We start from the raw sequence: 16138 nt of genomic DNA, 5'->3' as shown, positions 1-16138 counted from the left end.
AAAATTTGCTTCCAAACGTGCATTTTTATAATATTTTAAATGTCATAAAATATTGCCTTTGAATCATTTTAACAACCCAAACAAACCTCAAAACACCTTTTTAAGATGAATGGAACTCTCAGAATCAGGCACTTTGACTACATGTACTTCAATAACAATCATTATTTATGATAACTTGCATTATTATTGAAATTGCTGGGGAATTTTTTTGTTCTAAAAGTACAGGTACATGGAGATATTTATTTATTTATTTATTTGATTGGTGTTTTACGCCGTACTCAAGAGTATTTCACTTATATGACAGCGGCCAGCATTATGGTGGGTGGAAACTGGGCAGAGCCCGGGGGAAACCCACGACCATCCGCAGGTTGCTGAAAAACCTTCCCACTTACGGCCGGAGAGGAAGCCAGCATGAGCTGGACTTGAACTCACAGCGATCGCATTGGTGAGAGACTCCTGGGTCATTACGCTGCGCTAGCGGGCTAACCAACTGAGCCACGGAGGCCCCCTACATGGAGATAAAGGACATTACTATTCAACAGCTTAGGTAAATTCCTTACCCTTGCTTTACTATATGCTTAATGAACGATATTTACTCATTTGGTACATTGTATACTTACATGAATATGGTTACATTAGATGAAGGGTATAGGGCAATACAGAGAAATCTGTTGTCCTTCATGATAAGTGACACGATATACGTCATATAAGAACATGACCTGATGCAAATGTTAGCATGGTAACTATACAATTTGACAAAGAACCACCAGCATTCTACAGATTGAGTGCTAGGGGCTTAAGGTCAAACTTAACAATTTTTCAGTCATATGACGATGAAGCCATTATACTGATACGGGGCAAACAGTCGTTGCACTATCCCCTTGATACTGAACGCCAAGCGTGGAAGTTACAACTTCCTCTTTTAAGGTCTTTGGTGTGACGTAACCCAGGACTGACCCTGGATCTACTGCTCCCGAAGTGTACGATCTAGCATTCTGAACATGCAGTTGTGAAGATAGCGCATACATGTATCTACAGCCAACGTAGTTCATGCATGAGAAAATGAACCATGCAAATGAGTACCAAACTGGCATGTCTGATAATGTATTTATTAAAGAATAACTGCCATGTCAAAGAAAAAACATTTATTGTTCTACTGGGCTTTTCACAACGTCCAAATCATAACAATAATATTTTAGCTTTCATTGTCGATGTCCATCAAAGTTAAATTGGGCTTCCACTTTCTCAATGTCAGGAATTTAGTTATCCAGTAGATCCACGAATAAGTTAGTGTCATTCCAAGAAATAATGAGTCACAATGAAGCTTTCGTTTTAGTTACAACTACTTGTGGATGTTAGTTAATTACTGTATTTTCACCTAAAGTTCGTCATGCGAAACATTCAGAGGCACATTAAGTCCTTAAGCTACTTTAGATGCCAGTACTTATATCTTTTTGATAAGAAATTAATCAATTTTCAAAAAAATCTCTTATGTGGCCCAATAAAGTGGATGAATAAATAAGAATCAAGCAAACTATTTCATTTGAAAAATGCTAAACGTTAGATGAAATACAGCACGAAACTCATATAAATTGGCCGACTGTTGTTTAACATCACACTAAAGAATTTTCTACTTAAAGGATAGTGGAAATGTACAAGTGGAAGAGACCACTAGACAGGGCGCCAACAGTGTGTTCTGGGAAAACCACATACACTGGCTGGTTACTGGTGGCAAGCGGTTGGCAAACTTTCCCACTTGTGGACAAATCATGCCATGTTGGCAAGCGGTTGGCGACCTTTCCCACGGCTGGCAAAAAGCCCAGGGGAAACCCATGACCATCCGCAGGTTGCTGACAGACCTTCCCACATAAGGCCGGAGAGGAAGTCAGCATTAGCTGGACATGAACTCACAACAGCCGCATTGGTGAGAGGCTCTTGGGCCATTACAATGCACTAGCATGCTAACCAACTGATCCATGGAGGCCCACACACACCTTAGGTGACCTGGTGATTACCAGGCTAGTATCTTAGCCACCAAAAAGTCTGGAAGGTAGGTGTAATGAAACTTTCAGCCGGTGAATGAGCTACATGTCTAAATCTGTTTATGTGATTTGTGATTAATGCAGCGTTCATGGGTTTTCTACCCTTTCAGCGGCAGTCAAGATTACTCTTGCCGTCAAACTGTTCATTATTTCTTACCAAGCACAATAATTCTAGGTACTAGAATTTTATCAAGGCCTGAAATGATTCACTAGCCAGTCTTAAGATTTCACAACACCTCTGATCACACATAAATGTCCCTTGTCAAATGACAAGAGTAATATCATTGCTACTTGACAGGTCCTGTTTATGAACCTTTACAAAAATGGTTCAGTCCTGTTTATGAACCTTTACAAAAATGGTTCAGTCCTGTTTATGAACCTTTACAAAAATGGTACCGTCCTGTTTATGAACCTTTTGACCATCACATCAAACTTTTTACCATACTTTCCTACAGCCTTAAATACACGCCATTAATGAGCATCATGTGTTCAGATCTCCAGATGAGAGTTTGTCAAACATCCCTTTATACTTCTTCTTCATCAGTTTCTCCTCTTTTTGAAGTTCTCTTTGGCAAAGTGACAAATACTTGTCTATAGCTGGATCTGAAAGAGAAAAATTTGATGTGAAAACATAGTACTTGCACTCTGTCATATATGAATTCGCACACACAATTACAGTTACTAACAGTTATAAAGAGCTACTTCAGTGTCAAGACGTGTAAATCTCATAAAAACAGGATTTAATGATAAGGATCGACGTAGTCTGAATGGTTTTCATAAAAAACATTTTAGGCCGAAAACTTGACTTTTAGTGGTTAGACAGCATTATTCTTTGTAATCTCTATGGACCGTGGTGATAGCTCTGTTCCACAGGGTATCCTTCATGTCATTTTAATATTTCCCAATGGTTTATCTTGTTACTGAAGTAGCACCTTAAATTTCACCGAATCTGGAGAACAAAATAATAAACTGTGACTGAGATTGACAGATAAAAATAAAACAGCATGCAAAAGATCAATCAATTTTAGCATCCCTCTGCCCAAACATAGGATTGTCATGCTTGTTGTCCACAGCCGACTCAAAATTATGGATACAAAGGTTGTAGGAGTAAATTTCAGATAAGAAAAATGCCATCCGACTGATGAATTGCATCAACCTGACAGCCAACCAGCCAATTCTAGTTCAGCCTTCTCAATCCTGAAGCCCCACACTAATAACTAATGGGTGAGGGTGGGGTGCTCATAGGATGTTTTCTTTGTGATTTCATTCAGAGCAATGGAGATTCTTTCTAAAACTCTACTGTAATGACTTATGTTTTACTTTACTGTTTATTTATTGATTTGATTAGTGTTTTATGCCGTACTCAAGAATATTTCACTTAATATACCGGGGAAACCTGAGAAGATCCACAGCTGGCAGACCTTCCCAAGTATGGCTGGAGAGGAAGCCAGATTTTCCAATCATCTCACCTTTTTCTTGCCCTTTAGTTTCCCTGGCCTGTCGTAAGCATGTGTGGGCTTTGTCATAATTGTGCAAATGATAATATGCCACACCTCTCCTGTACATAGCTTTCACATTACTGGGTGAGAGTTCCAGAACATTATCACAGTACATGACAACCTTTTCATAGTTAGGTTTCTCTTGCTGCAAAATACAGGCTGAAATGAAAGAAAATTTAAACATAAAATTGCAAACTAAATTATTGAAAGTTTCCATTGTAATCAAGGTCATCAGTTTTTAAACTTAATGGTTCATACTTCAAGGCATGAAAAACACAAAGTTTACGATATAATAATGAAAGGCAAGTGATCTTCAGCAGTGTCTAGTAATCTTCATGCAAGGCTACCTAGATTGTCTACCAGCAATGAAGTGCTTATATCAGCGCTTTTATTATGGTTTTGGAGAAAAAAAGGCTACTCTGGAATAGTGACCAATCGATACTTGGCAGAGAAGTAAATGAAATAAAATGGAATATGCCAAGGAAAACATAGACGAAAATTACCTGCTAAATTGTTATAACAGTCCAGTTGTAAAGCTGTCACATCAGCTTGCATCTCTGGGGATATGTCAGGGTTATTCGTTTCCATCAGCATGCCAATGAAGCCTCCCAGCTTTGAGCCAGTTGTTTGACACACCCCTCTTAAATAAAGCAGGGCACGGTGGTAACTGCCTATTGCTTGCTTGAACAACTTGCTTTTGTATTTCTCATTTCCAATAGCTTTCAGCTTTTGTGCCTCAGCTAACTTATCTGATACCGAAAGTTTTCCAACGGGTTCAACACCAGCGCCTGACGGAGTCACATCAACACCGGATGCCATTGTATTGTACAGTAATACAGCCTTAATGGTTCGTAAGATTTAAATAATATACTGCACAGTTCTCTATATATACGCATTAAGAAACGTTTCCAGAGATATCCAATATCCAGAAAAACAACTGCTTCTGCAAAACGCAGAGTAGATTTTGATCAATGCCACCAGTGAAAATGTTACTGTAGTCTACATAAGGTGTCGAAAATTGAACACTTTACAGTCTTAACCCCTTGATGCCGTAGACTGACGGTTTTAAGTTAGACATATTAGACACAAAGGAAGAGCAAAGTTTGTGTTCGTACCAGAACGCTAAAAACTTCAGTTTCACATGGCTTCATAGACTGTGGCCAGATGCATAGAATGCCTCACAAAATTCCGTCAGATGTCAAATTACACGCTGTGCTTGAGTTTTGTAAACGTTTTTCACCCAGTGATGTGCTTCCCGCCGGCGACAGAAAACCAAGGGGAACTACTCTTCCATGAAAGTGACAGATGACAGGTGAAATGGTTGGCGCTTTGTCACTGTTGTTGTCTCACGCTAATTATTTTTGGAGCTTGTTGTCGCCTCGGGTGAGTATACACTGAACAGTGAACTACTTGGTTGTTTTTAGTCATGTTTTCCCTTCATTCTAGCGACATTTTTTTCTAGGTGTCAACGAGATCTACTGAAAAGAAATAAAATGACAGTCAGTCATTTACCCAATGCCATTATTCATGCTGCTCGTTGTTTGAAGTTGAACAGTGAACGGTAATACACCGAACAGTGAACTCTAAAACACCGGCGAAGAACGTTTGACATAATGTAAAATAGTAGGCACATGCTGACGTCTTAAAGCGACAGTGCATGTATCAGTATCAGTCACACTTCCAAACCCGATCTGTTGTGTCAATGTCCTTTGTTGTTGTTGTTATTTTAAACTTACACAGCCAGTACACGTATTAAAGGTGTCATGATGTGCATTCGTCAGAAAATGTGCATATCTGTATTTTACGGTATCTTTGTCCCAATTTTACAAAGCACAGCAATCAACCCATCAAATAGTCCATATCCACACACTGTATCAAGACTATACACTAATTAACAAGGCATTTAAAATAATAATCCCATTGAAGTCAGCATTTCAGGAGTCTTGTGTATTCAAGCATGTTTAGCCGAGACATGGAGGGGGCTCTTGCAAACCACCTCAGCTAAAAGACATGATTTTACATTAGGTGCCAATGTGTATTCAGTCTAGCAACTAAGATAACGTCTTATATCTATGTTAGTTTGTGAAAGGCCCACCTGTCTCGCCGATATCTGTGTGAATATCTGTGTGAACTTGTGAGACATCTGGAATGCAGACTGGACTTATTCTTATGATAAGCAGCTGAGCTTCCAGCCTTACACTTATAAGCCCAGTGGGCATTTCAGGAATCCTGTAAGAGTTCACGCAGATATAGACAAGACAGGGTGGGGATTCTCGCAAACTAATGGAGCTAAAAGGCAAGATTTTACAATGTTTGCTACCCAGTATTTACCTGCATTACAAATGCATCTGTTACCTCAATGTCGTTGTTAGCAGCTGCTGTAAAATCACGCCTTTTTGCTGCGTTAGTTCGAAAGAGCCCCCATCCTGTCTCGTCCATATCTGCGTGAACATAGCGAGATTCCTGAAAAACCAACTCGGCTTATTATATAGCATTATTCTGTATTACGGCCCGGAAGTTGGGGCTCACATGATAACCCTAACATGGCCAAAACAATTAACATGGCTGCCACATATTGAAGTATAGGGAAAAAGGCCCATCTTTGCCACTCCGACAGCAAGCAGTAAGGCCTGCATGGTTGGATGAAGAATTATCACGGAAGTTCTACTGAAATACTCAGACTATCTGGAAATCTGAAAATTGTACAAATCCAACAAATACACTATGACTGACAACGATTCAAAAATAGCCATTTACATATACTATAATATTGGGAGGACAATTTTCTTTTGCACCCACGCCATCTGTTAATAATGGCGTCATGGGGACTCTAACTGCAGGGTCATCTTACAGAATCTTGTAAGATAATGGACAAGATTGGACTAGAACGTGCAAAACATTCTAAATTTTAATCCTAGTGATGCACACTGTGAAACAAAAACAAGCCTTGTGTATCCCTCTAGGGCACGCTACCCACAAGTGTCAAATTAATTTCCAAAATTTATGGTTTATGTTGGTTACATTTCTTTAGCCATTTAATGCTATAAAATGAGATCTTTTCAAAGAGCACTGGTGAGGTGCCCTACATTACACATGAGTGTTGTTTTACAAGTCTACAGTTCATACATGTTGGATGATTAATTTGACACTGTTATGGTAAGAAATTTCTGAAAATGTGGGTAGGACGCCCCAGAAGGATGTATTTGGCTTGTTTTGAGTCATAGACTGCCTCATTAAGTTTAACATTTAGAAAGGTCTCTCTATAATTAAAAAGGATTTAATTTGTTAATAGTTTTGAGGATTATTTTGATGGGGTGGTTGTTGTGCTATGTAAAATAAGGACAAAGATAAAGTCAGATACAAATACATACATTATCTGACAAATGAAACATCTGATCAGGATACCTTTACTACATATTGTATGTAAAACTTTATGATTTCACATGAATGAATTGAAAGGTACATGTATATGTTTACTGAAACATGTATCGCTTGATTTTGTTCCCTATACATATGTATGTATATAATTTTCATCTTTTTGCAAAACATGATGACACATAGTGAACATAATAGAAGTATTAATTATTGAGGATGTTTGGCATGTCAGTGCTTCACAATGAGCCACGATCCTCTCACCAGCTTGTGCTGGCTTCCACTCCGGTCATATGTGGGAAGGTCTGCAGCAATCTGCAGATGGTCATGGGTTTCCCCCTGTTTCTGTCTAGGTTTCTCCGATCCTAATGCTGGCTGCCATTGCATAAGTGAAATATATTCTTGAATGTAGCGTAAATCATCTATCAGATAAACAAATAAATTAATTCTTGAGGAAATAATAAAACATGACATTAAAAGAATTTCAAGAAAAAATACAACATACATGTAGACAATAAATTACGAAAACTACTTCCAGTCATTTTGGTGAAGAGGCTTTTGCCATTCCATCTGTTTGTGTGTTCTGTTAGCAGGTGCTTATTTTCATTACTACTGGTATATAATTAGTACCGCACTAGAAGTGTGCACATGTGCAAGTACAAGTGCATCTGTTACCAGCTTGTGGAAGAGGCCAGAGTAGCTGTGTATTGTTAATAGATTTAACACCTGGACACCTGTGTGTATCAGTTATATCCATTTACGACCACACATACAAGAAAACGCGATAAACCTGCATGTGTCAATTCTTTATTTCCAGATCTCCCATGGCAACTGGAAATACAAATGTAATCTTTAGCATATAATGGAAGAATTTTGTTGCACTTCGTTAACACAAATGGTCAGTCACACATTTGCTTGACAGGATTCTCTTGAAGCAGGTGAGTGCATTTCCTTCCTGCTGATGTTCAACATGACTTTGTGTTTTATACATAGGCCTGCAGCTTTTTTCATCACACATACATGCAAGTTTCACATTTACATCTAATCTGTATCATGTATATGTACTTATTTTACAATATACTATAACTTTTTGTGTAAATTTCCATAGGTGGTGACTCCAAAACACAGGAGACAAATCAGCTAGAGTAAAAATATTGTATTAAACGCATTTACAAGCTCCATGGTCTTATATCCAGGTATATGTATGCTGATAACTTGTGCAGTTGACTTATTTAAAGAACATTAAAAGCAGTAATTACATGTATATTGTTCTAACACGCTTCATAGTTTAACCAGCCACAATCTAAATCCTTTTCAGAAACATTTAGCAAACTAAAATATATTTTTGGTCAAGATATACTTCTGTTCCCCCAAATTCTGTCCAGGTTGCTGACCACTGCAATAAAAGTAAAATTTTCTTGATTATGCCATTAAACATGAGGTAAATACATAAATAAATAAAAAGATACTTCCATAGGTATTTGCTGTTCTAAATCAGCTTTCTCTTCTCCCTAATTGTTGACTGCTCCCAGAGTAGTAGACCTCTACATACGTACATATTAACAGGTTTAGACAGGGGCCCAAACTGTCTCACAATTTTGGGGACATGTTAATTCTGACAAAACTAACATGGGACAGATGGGGAAAATAGAAAATTTGGAAATTTGGAGACACCATAAATTGAAGTTCTAGCTAAATCCATGGCATACCGGTACATATTGACAGGTTTCAGTCAGCAGTAGTTCATACAGCGTAATGATCTTTCTTGGTAGGCAGCTCACAATGGATTTCTTGGGATCAATTGCCAAAGAGTTCATCTTCTTCAGTGGAGATGTTCAGACAACTACTATCGCCGTGGCGATCACAGGCTCAATGTGCTGCTCCATCTTAGCTGCAATAGTTCATGTGATCCTCTGGGTACATTCCAACCCCAGCAGAGACAAGGGAGAGTACTCTGTCCCAGATCTGCCCCTCCAAACAGAGTCCTCAGTGGAGAGACAGTTGGTAAGGAAATTGGCTTCTGGTCTTATTCTAAGTATTGTCACCTTCTGTACTAATGAACAACCTATTTGCTATAAAGTGGTATGATATAATTTCACCTTGGCTCTTATTTGACATCTTTTAAAAACTTTTTCTGTGTCATTATTTCTGTGGTATAGGCATAGTTTGGAAGAATAACAGGTAACATTATTCATTGTGTATACATGTACATGTATCAGTATGCTACAGTTCACAGAAACATTCACAAACAGATTTCCATCATCATGGTTCCATCCAAAACCAGTGTCCACGATGGATTATCTGTTGTGTTTCTCAAATGGGCATGGATTTATTTATTTGGCCTTATTTGACCAAAATATTATTCTGATTTACACTCATTGCTCACTGTCATACATGTTAAATGTTACACAATCTTCTGATTCTCTTGCCATGGTCTTTGTCTTTTATGCAAGCGGATCAAAAGCTTGTGTAACTTTCGACATTTACCTGTCGATGCCTTGTCGACTTCTTCATTATTAATGGTTATTTTTACTTTATATGACTTTGTAATATGATACTTGTATATGGGTGAAAGAAAGTGGCCTATGCTCTGAGGTAATTCAGGGCACTTCACCTGGGATGTCTGAGAAAGCTGCCAACCTTTGGCTACATCAGGGGATTTCACAATGAATTACATTGGATACTAGTAGGTAAAATGTTCTGTTTTGTGTTTGGTTTGATTCCATTTTAATCACCTGTATTCTATTTGCAGGCTGATAACTTTACATGCAGAAACTTGTTCAAGCTAAGACATTTTCTACAAGGAGATCTCCATTCCTGCCTACCCAGTGTCTGTTACAGGTAATGCCTTTTTGGCTGATAATTTATACTGGCTTTCAGGGTCAAAACTAAAAAGTGGTTTTGTTTCAGGAAACATGAAACCGGCTTAGTTTGTTAATTTTGGGTACCAATAGGTGTGTTGGTTTATTGTAGTTTGTGTCATTACAAATAAGTGGTCGAAAACACTGTCAAGTACTAATACACTATGAAAACCAGTAAGTTGTACATTAGTGTAAATCAGTAATTTGCCAAAGGTCGGTGGTTTTAACCCCAGGCACTCGTGTTTCCTTCAACCATAAAAATGATTGCCATCAACAACCATCAGGTCCATGTACAAAATGATGTTCAACAGCAAGCAGATAAATAAATAAAGTAAACTTTATCATAAAACTAGTTTCAGGCGGAAAAGTGAAGGATCAGAGAAGATTGGAAGATGTAGCCTGGTGTGTGAAGAGTGTTCTCCTGTATCTCATACAACCAGTGACTGCTCCTCAGCCAGATATAGCATTCCACATCCAAGGATTGCCAAGACGAAAGGCCAAAGTCAAGTCTGGCTGCACAGAAGTTCCAGTATTATAGATCTCAGGTTATAAACACGTTGTTTATTTCTTAATTCAGTGTTTTGTTAAATGAGGGTACCTGAACTATTTTGGACTTGAGAATGGTTTGGCTGTTGGTCTGACAGTCTGTCCTTCTGTCTCTTGAATAGCTCATCCCCAAGTTCACCCAATTTTATGCTTGTCATAAAGATGAAACCTATTGATTTTCTTTGACCTTGGCATATTTTAGGAATTGTATTAGTACATTTAAAGGATCCAGCACCAACACTGGAAGAAGCGCCCCAAAACAAACCCTGCAAATGTACAGCACACAGTAATTGTGCAAATAGTGGATTGATTCAGATAGAGAAAATAAGTTTTAAAGAGCAGACCTTTTGCAAGAAATAGATATAGACAATATGGATAATAGCCATTAAAACCTTTGCACCCTAAGAATAAATAGTGACGAAAGTGGGATGGACTCCTGGGACCTGTGGGTAAAATCTGTAATTACATGTACGCATGTACATACCAGTGGTGTCAATAAATTTAACTACTATACTATAACTATTTATAGGAGGCCTTTGTGGCCAGCTTGGTGCAATGACCCAAGAGCCTCTCACCAATGTGATCTCTGTGAGTTCAAGTCCAGCTCATCTAGGCTTTCTCCCCAGTAGTTGGTGGGAAGGCCTGCCAGCAGTGTGTGAATGGTAGAGCCTGGCTGCCTCCTATCATACAGTAGGAACCATACAGTAGGAACCATACAGTAGGAGGCAGTATAAGTGAAATATTCTTGAGTAAGGCATAAATCAAATAGATAAATAAATAAATGAACTATTTATACATTGATAAGAGGCTGGTACAAAGTAAATGTGCCCATACTAATTATAGAACCAGTCTTTACTGAATTGTCATCAGAATATCCACCAATGTCCTCATCACCTGGGATACTGATAAAAGAACCAGTCTTTACTTTTGTTGAATACATTTAGTTATCAGAATATCCACCACTGTCATCGTCGCCTGGGGCACTGATAATAGAACCAGTCTTTACTTTTGCTGAATAGCTATCAGAATATCCACCAAAGACCTCATTGCCTGGGATACTAAAAATATAACCAGTCTTTAATTTTGTTAAATAGTCAGCAGAATATCCACCAATGTCCTTGTTGCCTAGGATAGTGATAATAGAACCAGTCTTTACCCTTTCTGAATAGGTATCAGAATATCCACCAATGTCCCCATTGCCTGGGATACTGATAATAGAACCAGCCTTTACTTTTGCTGAATAGCTATCAGAATATCCACCAATGTCCTCATCACCTGGGATACTGATAATAGAACCAGCCTTTACTTTTGCTGAATAGCTATCAGAATATCCACCAATGTCCTCATCACCTGGGATACTGATAATAGAACCAGCCTTTACTTTTGCTGAATAGCTATCAGAATATCCACCAATGTCCTCATCACCTGGGATACTTATAATAGAACCAGCCTTTACTTTTGCTGAATAGCTATCAGAATATCCACCAATGTCCTCATCACCTGGGATACTGATAATAGAACCAGTCTTTACTTTTGCTGAATAGCTATCAGAATATCCCCCAATGTCCTCATCACCTGGGATACTGATAACACAACCAGCCTTTACTTTTGCTGAATAGCTATCAGAATATCCACCAATGTCCTTGTTGCCTAGGATACTGATAATAGAACCAGCCTTTACTTGTGCTGAATAGCTATCAGAATATCCACCAATGTCCTCATCACCTGGGATACTGATAATAGAACCAGCCTTTACTTTTGCTGAATAGCTATCAGAATATCCACCAATGTCCTCATCACCTGGGATACTGATAATGGAACCAGCTTTTACTTTTGCTGAATAGCTATCAGAATATCCACCAATGTCCTCATCACCTGGGATACTGATAATAGAACCAGTCTTTACTTTTGCTTTTTTACTTTTGCTGAATAGCTATCAGAATATCCACCAATGTCCTCATCACCTGGGATACTGATAATAGAACCAGCCTTTACTTTTGCTGAATAGCTATCAGAATATCCACCAATGTCCTCATCACCTGGGATACTGATAATGGCACCAGCCTTTACTTTTGCTGAATAGCTATCAGAATATCCACCAATGTCCTCATCACCTGGGATACTGATAATAGAACCAGCCTTTACTTTTGCTGAATAGCTATCAGAATATCCACCAATGTCCTTGTTGCCTAGGATACTGATAATAGAACCAGTATTTACTTTTGCTGAATAGCTATCAGAATATCCACCAATGTCCTCATCACCTGGGATACTGATAATAGAACCAGCCTTTACTTTTGCTGAATAGCTATCAGAATATCCACCAATGTCCTCATCACCTGGGATACTGATAATAGAACCAGCCTTTACTTTTGCTGAATAGCTATCAGAATATCCACCAATGTCCTCATCACCTGGGATACTGATAATGGCACCAGCTTTTACTTTTGCTGAATAGCTATCAGAATATCCACCAATGTCCTCATCACCTGGGATACTGATAATAGAACCAGCCTTTACTTTTGCTGAATAGCTATCAGAATATCCACCAATGTCCTCATCACCTGGGATACTGATAATAGAACCAGCCTTTACTTTTGCTGAATAGCTATCAGAATATCCACCAATGTCCTCATCACCTGGGATACTGATAATAGAACCAGCCTTTACTTTTGCTGAATAGCTATCAGAATATCCCCCAATGTCCTCATCACCTGGGATACTGATAATAGAACCAGCCTTTACTTTTGCTGAATAGCTATCAGAATATCCACCAATGTCCTCATCACCTGGGATACTGATAATAGAACCAGCCTTTACTTTTGCTGAATAGCTATCAGAATATCCACCAATGTCCTCGTCGCCTGGGATACAGTGGCAGTCACCTGACCATCCTGAACCTGTCCAATAATTGCTTGAAGGAGCTGCCTGAAGAGATTGGGTGCTTGACAGGTCTACAGAAGCTACACCTCAACAATAACAGTCTGACAGACCTACCTGTAAGTCTCAGCTTGCATTGTTTAAAGAGTGAAGTTTAGATTTGGGCTATTTCCTTCTTGTTTTTAGGATAGATATTAGTTAAGTGTTGAAACCTAAAATGTTCATTTCTCTGACAACCATATTTTGTGGAAAGGTAAAGATATGGAAATGTTGTTCATATGTTGAAATGTTGGGAAAAGAGGAACTGTGTATTCCTGTTACATTTGCATGTGTATTTGGCTAACAGACCAGATGTTCCAAAATTAGCAAAATCATGCAAATGTTTTAGTAAATGTATTTGTTACATGTTTAACTGCAAAGATTTTCCCCACTGACAAAAAACAGATACACCAGTGATATTAGTGCCTGTAGTGACATCTATCTTAGCTTTTTGTAATCAAAGCCACATATTGTATGTTTTCTGTATTCACTGGGGTATATTTAGACTGTTTTTCCATAAAAAATATTGGCTTTAACGCTTTCAGGATTTGTCTCAGCCTTGCTTGGTTTGGTCACTGATGCCTGTAATATTGTTTGATCTTCTGTGACCCCAGCAACCTGAAGTCCATGCAGTTTACCTAGTATTATATAGTGCTTCCCAACAAGCTTACTGAATGGAAATTGCTGTCCACGGAATTGAACTGCTTGATTGTGTGCTAACGTCCAGATGCACAAGCAGATCAGTGTCAGAAATCTTCTGTAATCATATTATTCAGAAACAAGTTTGATATGCTTAATAATTGTCGGACTTTATTTCTGTTTTTTTTTAAAAGGCTAGCCTGGGATCATTGAAATATCTGCATGACCTGGACATACAGGGAAATTGTCTGATTGCTTTGCCAGGTATGTACAAATTAGGCAACATTTTCTTTCAAATATGTACAAGCTTGCAAGCTTGAAATTCAGTTTACATTTTAACAGAGTGAATATTATTGTAGGAACCCCAATGCTTGTTTATTTTCTGCCATGTTTACTTTATGCTCACCATAAATTCCACTTTTTGCTGAAAGCATTGGCTTAAATGAGTATATTATTGTTAACTGTATTTAATGTAAAATTTCTCTCCAAAAGTTGCGAACTAATGTGGCAAATTAAGGTTATAAAATCATTTTGTGCTGAAATTTTTCCAGTAGGATATTATCCTACTTGAGCATGAGGTCATGAGTTACGGTAAATAGTGTTTCCGGTTTGTCTAACATAAAAATTCCAGATAAAAAGTTGATATATATAGAGTTACCCAAGCTTATCAGAACAAAAAGGCTGTTTGAAGCCTGTTTTCCACCCCTCTTTTTTTTAGGTCTGTTTCCTCCCCACTTCGTGTACGCCTGTTTCCCACCCCTCTTCATTGAGGCCTGTTTCCACCCCTCTTTTTTTAGGCCTGTTTCCACCCCTCTTTTTTTAGTCCATTTCCACCCACTTCGTTTACGTTTTTTTCCATCCCTCTTTGTTTAACAGGCCTGTTTCCACCCCTCTTCATTGAGGCATGTTTCCACCCCTCTTTTTTTAGGTCTGTTTCCACCCCACTTCGTTTACGTCTGTTTCCACCCCTCTTCATGGAGGCCTGTTTCCACCCCTCTTTTTTTTAGGCCTGTTTCCACCCCTCTTTTTTTAGGCCTGTTTCCACCCCTCTTTTTAGCTCTGTTTCCACCCCACTTCGTTTACGTCTTTTCATCCCTCTTTGTTTAACAGGCCTGTTTCCACCCCTCTTCGTTGAGGCCTGTTTCCACCCCACTTCATTGAGGCCTGTTTCCAGCCCTCTTCATTGAGGCCTGTTTCCACCCCTTTTCATTGTGGCTTGTTTCCACCCCTCTTCGTTAAGGCCTATTTCCACCCATCTTCGTTGAGACCTGTTTCCATCCCTCTTCATTGAGGCGTGTTTCCACCCGTCTTTGTTGAGGCCTGTTTCCACCCCACTTTGGAAATATATGTGATTAAATTACATATTTGTTATCCATTTTTTGTTGAACTTAATGCACATACATGGACTGTATATTTTTTGATTTTTTGCCTTATAGACTGCGTGTGTTCCCTATTGTCCCTAAAACACCTTGATGTGTCGTGTAACCGCCTGAAAGCCTTGCCTGTAGAGATTGGCTGCCTCAGGTCTCTTAGAGCTCTGTGTGTTGGGTAAGGAACACCCTCGAAGCATGCATTCATGTCATCACTAATATTAAACACCTAGATGTGTTGTATAACTGCCTGAAGCCTTGCCTGTAGAGATTGGCTGCCTCAGATCTCTTAGAGCTCTGTGTGTTCAGTAAGGAACACCCTCAGAGCATGCATTCACGTCATCATTATTGTTAAAGACTGCGGACATTCAGGCATTTGCCATTTCACTTGGGCCAACATGCTTTACTTGGGCAGATATAGCGATCAAAACATTGTCTGAATAACCTTTTGAATAACCTTTTGAGTTACTATGAAGATTCATAGCCCCTTAAGTCCAAAACCAGCTTTTATTCTTGTAGACAATTTACATATGTCATGTATGCTGTGCATATTGTTCTCTTGTCTGTCATACTAAGTTCCACTTATTACAAGCCCTAGTTTGTCGAATATGGTCCATTGATCTTCATTTTACTATACCTTCCTATGTTATCTTTCATGCGTAGTCTGCTTGCCATTCAGTCGCATGCAAGTGAAGTGACTGGATATGTGTGGTATCGAATACATTGGCTTACTTTAAAAGAAAAAAATACCTTTTTTTAGCTTTTCTTGTCCACCAGTGTGTTTTATATGTACTTTGTAGTTGTATTCAAAAGGATTGTAGGTTTGCAATCTACAATTGAAAATAGGCCTGACTTCGGAAACCTAGGTGCATTAGTTCACTGTGAGCAGA

At 38.7% G+C, this 16138-nt stretch overlaps 2 protein-coding genes across 3 annotated transcripts; one reads left to right on the top strand and one right to left on the bottom strand.

Moving 5' to 3' along the window:
- Positions 1-467: 467 nt before the first annotated feature.
- On the bottom strand, positions 468-4759 carry LOC135468530 (tetratricopeptide repeat protein 9C-like). 2 transcript variants are annotated; one of them, XR_010444233.1, is made up of 4 exons: positions 4045-4759; positions 3512-3700; positions 2422-2645; positions 468-2388 (listed from the first exon to the last, which is right to left on the bottom strand). XR_010444233.1 is itself a non-coding variant. In XM_064746829.1 (3 exons), the coding sequence occupies exons 1-3, from the start codon at positions 4358-4360 to the stop codon at positions 2524-2526; spliced, it is 627 nt and encodes a 208-aa protein (XP_064602899.1). In that variant the 5' UTR covers positions 4361-4759; the 3' UTR covers positions 2413-2523. The 2 variants fall into 2 exon arrangements, 1 of the variants encoding a protein (XP_064602899.1); XM_064746829.1 differs by lacking the exon at positions 468-2388 and having other exon boundaries at positions 2413-2645.
- Positions 4760-4874: 115 nt separating this feature from the next.
- On the top strand, positions 4875-15446 carry LOC135469090 (uncharacterized). Its single transcript, XM_064747615.1, has 8 exons — positions 4875-4924; positions 7731-7851; positions 8686-8917; positions 9666-9754; positions 10128-10319; positions 13154-13319; positions 14073-14142; positions 15315-15446. The coding sequence occupies exons 3-8, from the start codon at positions 8696-8698 to the stop codon at positions 15428-15430; spliced, it is 855 nt and encodes a 284-aa protein (XP_064603685.1). The 5' UTR covers positions 4875-4924; positions 7731-7851; positions 8686-8695; the 3' UTR covers positions 15431-15446.
- The last annotated feature ends 692 nt before the right edge of the window (positions 15447-16138 follow it).

This window comes from Liolophura sinensis, chromosome 6, assembly GCF_032854445.1.
Source record: "Liolophura sinensis isolate JHLJ2023 chromosome 6, CUHK_Ljap_v2, whole genome shotgun sequence".
In the NCBI taxonomy this organism is placed as follows: Eukaryota; Metazoa; Mollusca; class Polyplacophora; order Chitonida; family Chitonidae; genus Liolophura; species Liolophura sinensis.
Note: the sequence above shows the minus strand (reverse complement) of the source record. Positions and strands in the feature narration are given on the sequence as shown.

Bases quoted from the DNA above. Each gene is read 5' to 3' on its own strand.
- LOC135469090 (XM_064747615.1), top strand. From the start codon at position 8,696: ATGGATTTCTTGGGATCAATTGCCAAAGAGTTCATCTTCTTCAGTGGA. The intron at 10,320-13,153 runs GTTATAAACACG...TTTGCTGAATAG, and splicing joins TCCAGTATTATAGATCTCAG to CTATCAGAATATCCACCAAT. The intron at 14,143-15,314 runs GTATGTACAAAT...TTTGCCTTATAG, and splicing joins TTGTCTGATTGCTTTGCCAG to ACTGCGTGTGTTCCCTATTG.
- LOC135468530 (XM_064746829.1), bottom strand. From the start codon at position 4,360: ATGGCATCCGGTGTTGATGTGACTCCGTCAGGCGCTGGTGTTGAACCC. The intron at 3,701-4,044 runs GTAATTTTCGTC...CTTTCATTTCAG, and splicing joins CTGTTATAACAATTTAGCAG to CCTGTATTTTGCAGCAAGAG. The intron at 2,646-3,511 runs GTGAGATGATTG...TTTCTCTTTCAG, and splicing joins AACTAAAGGGCAAGAAAAAG to ATCCAGCTATAGACAAGTAT.